This window comes from Colobus angolensis, unplaced genomic scaffold (assembly GCF_000951035.1).
Source record: "Colobus angolensis palliatus isolate OR3802 unplaced genomic scaffold, Cang.pa_1.0 Scaffold66, whole genome shotgun sequence".
Classification (NCBI taxonomy): Eukaryota; Metazoa; Chordata; class Mammalia; order Primates; family Cercopithecidae; genus Colobus; species Colobus angolensis.
The window spans coordinates 1,348,472-1,351,553 of NW_012120265.1; the positions used below are offsets into that span (position 1 = coordinate 1,348,472).

A 3,082-nucleotide genomic window follows, 5' to 3' on the forward strand; every position below is an offset into this window, starting at 1 on the left:
AACATGTGCAACAGCTGCTATGCTGCTGTTTTTCCTGTTTCTCCTCTGGGCTTTTGTAGCCTTGTGGTGGCCCACATTCTGCTGTAGTTGTAAACATCCACCAGATCTCTGTGGCTTAGAAAAGCTGGCCAGGCACGGTGGCTCACACCTGTAATTCCAGCACTTTGGGAGGCCGAGGCAGGCAGATCACCTGAGGTCAGGAGTTCGAGACCAGCCTGGCCAACGTAGTGAAACCCTGTCTTTACTAAAAATATAAAAACTAGCTGTGTGTAGTGGCGCACACCTGTAATCCTAGCTTCTTGGGAGGCTGAGGCAGGAGAATCGCTGGAACCCGGGAGGCTGAGGCAGGAGAATTACTGGAACCCGGGAAGCTGAGGCAGGAGAATCGCTGGAACCCGGGAGGTCAAATTCACAGTGAGCCAACATAGCACCATTGCACTCCAGCTTTGGCAACAAGAGTGAAACTCCATCTCGGAAAAAAAAAGAAAAGAAAAGATAAACTAAGGCTGTCATACTTAGAGTCTCGTATCTGTAATCCCGGCACTTTTGGGGGCTGAGGCACAAGGATCACTTAAGGCCAGAAGATCAAGGCTGCAGTTTGCTATGGTTGCGCCACTGTACTCCAGCCTGTGTGACACAGTGAGACCCTGTCTCTAAATAAATAAATAGGGCAGGGCATGGTGTCTCACGCCTGTAATTCCAGCACTTTGGGAGGCCGAGGTGGACGGATAACCTGAGGTCGGGAGTTCAAGACCAACCTGACCAGCATGGAGAAACCCCCATCTCTACTAAAAGTACAAAATTAGGCATGGTGGCAGGCGCCTGTAATCCCAGCTACTCCAGAGGCTGAGGCAGGAGAATCGCTTGAACCTGGGAGGTGGAGATTGCAGTGAGCCGAGATCACGCCATTGCACTCCAGCCTGGGCCACATGAGTGAAAGTCCGTCTCAAAAAAAAAAAAAAATCCCCCAAAAGACGGAGGTCACCTGGAGGCCCAGGTCCCCTGCCTTTCCCAGGGGCTATCCTCAACCCTGGCCCCACATGAGGCCAGCGTCCCTCCCCCTTCCCTCCCGGTCCAGGGACATGGGCGGCTTTGCCATCTGGTGCAAGAAGGCCAAGGCCCCGAGGCCAGTGCCCAAGCCCCGAGGTCTCAGCCGGGACATGCAGGGCCTCTCTCTGGATGCAGCCAGCCAGCCGAGGTGAGCCCTCAGGCATCGGAGTGGGGGTGGCCGTGGGGGTAGGATGAAGCCTAACCTGAGTCATCCCACCTCCAGTAAGGGCGGCCTCGTGGAGCGGACACCATCAAGGCTGGGCTCTCGGGCATCCACGCTGCGGCGCAATGACTCCATCTACGAGGCCTCTAGCCTCTATGGCATCTCAGGTGAGCACAGAGTGGGGAAACTGAGGTATGGAGGTGGAGGATGTGATTGTCTTGAGATTACACGACCAGGAAGGATCTTCCTACCTCCCTCTCCCAGCTCTAGATTCTGGAGACGGAAAGAGCCAGGCTGTGTGGGGTTGGCCTCTGCAGGTGGGGTGGACAGCTCCCTACACCTCACCTCCTCCCCTCCCATATGTTTTTCAGCCATGGATGGGGTTCCCTTCACACTCCACCCACGATTTGAGGGCAAGAGCTGCAGCCCCTTGGTGAGTTGGGGTCTCAGGGAGCCTGGGTCTGCGCCTGCCATCACCATTCTGGGTGCCAGGACATCCCTGTATCCAGCGCCCCAGCACAGAGGGCCAGGGCCAGGGTTGGGGCTGGAGTGTGTCACCTCCAGGTGGCAGCTGGAAGGTCTTCAGTCTCACAATGGGGAGGGGTCCATCCAGGGAAAGCAGCTGGACACCAGTAGCTAGAGGCTGTGACAAGAAGGGGGACGGATGCCGGGCGCGATGGCTCACGCCTGTGATCCCAGCACTTTGGGAGACAAGGCAGGTGGATCATTTGAGGTCAGGAGATGGAGACCAGCTGGCCTACATGGTGAAACCCCGTCTCTATTACAAATACAAAAATTAACCAGGCGTGGCTTTAGAGACGTTGTCTCCAAAAACAAAACAAAACAAAAAAAAAGAAGGGGGAGGGATGACCGAGGGAATATTCGGGGAGCGTGGGGGCGGTGGGGGGGAGGGCAGGACTCCTTGAAGACGAGGGAAAGGGGGTTTCAGGTTGAGATCGGGCCCAAGGCTGATCCACCTCTGCCCTCCAGGCCTTCTCTGCTTTTGGGGACCTGACCATCAAGTCTCTGGCAGACATTGAGGAGGAGGTGGGTGCAGGGCTAGGGAGGAGGTGCCTGAGGGGCTGGGACCCCAACCCCCCTCCGCCCCAGGCTGTCCCAGTCTTCCCCATCCCCATTTTCCCCCAGACACACCCCATCTCTCCAGGGCTGAAGACCACTCAAGTCCCTAAGTAGCCCCTCTGCCATTCCTCAGTCACCCCTGCTTTGGTCCTCTCTTTACTCTGGCACCTGCTCACTCTTACTCTCCCCTTCCCCCAGTATAACTACGGCTTCGTGGTGGAGAAGACCGCGGCTGCCCGCCTGCCGCCCAGCGTCTCATAGTCCCTCACTCATCCGCGGGAAGAGCCCCCTTATGCCACCCCCGGCCAGCCTGGGGCCACCCCGCCTCTCAGCATCCTGGGAACCTCCGCCCTGCAAGGCTTTGCTGTCTTCAGCCACTGGGCGGAGCTGCAGCTCTGGAGGAGGGGGCGGGTCGAGGCTGCGTGGTGATGGGGTCTCCACCCCCAGGCCCTGCGGGGCAGGGCTGGAGCTGGACAGAAGCCAGTGCCTTTAAGTCATTCGTGTCAAAACCCTCTGGGGTCCGGAGGCAGCGCGGGTGTCCTCCTGGCAATAAACACTACTTGGTTCACGCCCTCTGGAGTCCCGATCCTGCCGCCTCTCCACACTAGGCACGTGGAGCTGAGACTCGGCCACTCTTGCACTGGCCAAGTGGGTGAAATGGGGAGGCGGTGCTGCTGGATCTCTGGTTTTTGTTTGTTTGTTTGTTTCTGAGACGGGGTCTCCCTCTGTGCCCCAGGCTGGGGTACAGTGGCAGGATCTTGGCTCACTGCGACCTCCACCTCTGGGGTT

At 57.9% G+C, this 3,082-nt stretch overlaps 1 protein-coding gene across 1 annotated transcript; it reads left to right on the top strand.

Moving 5' to 3' along the window:
• The first annotated feature begins 1,082 nt into the window (after nt 1–1,082).
• On the top strand, nt 1,083–2,865 carry LOC105500320 (multivesicular body subunit 12A-like). The gene is made up of 5 exons (XM_011925753.1): nt 1,083–1,198; nt 1,274–1,380; nt 1,585–1,646; nt 2,204–2,260; nt 2,492–2,865. Exons 1-5 carry the CDS (start codon nt 1,083–1,085, stop codon nt 2,552–2,554), a joined length of 405 nt encoding a protein of 134 aa, XP_011781143.1. The 3' UTR covers nt 2,555–2,865.
• Nucleotides 2,866–3,082: the final 217 nt, after the last annotated feature.

Coding starts and splice junctions, on each gene's coding strand:
- LOC105500320 (XM_011925753.1), top strand. CDS start 1,083: ATGGGCGGCTTTGCCATCTGGTGCAAGAAGGCCAAGGCCCCGAGGCCA. Junction 1,381..1,584: donor TAGCCTCTATGGCATCTCAG/GTGAGCACAGAG, acceptor TATGTTTTTCAG/CCATGGATGGGGTTCCCTTC. Junction 2,261..2,491: donor TGGCAGACATTGAGGAGGAG/GTGGGTGCAGGG, acceptor CCCTTCCCCCAG/TATAACTACGGCTTCGTGGT.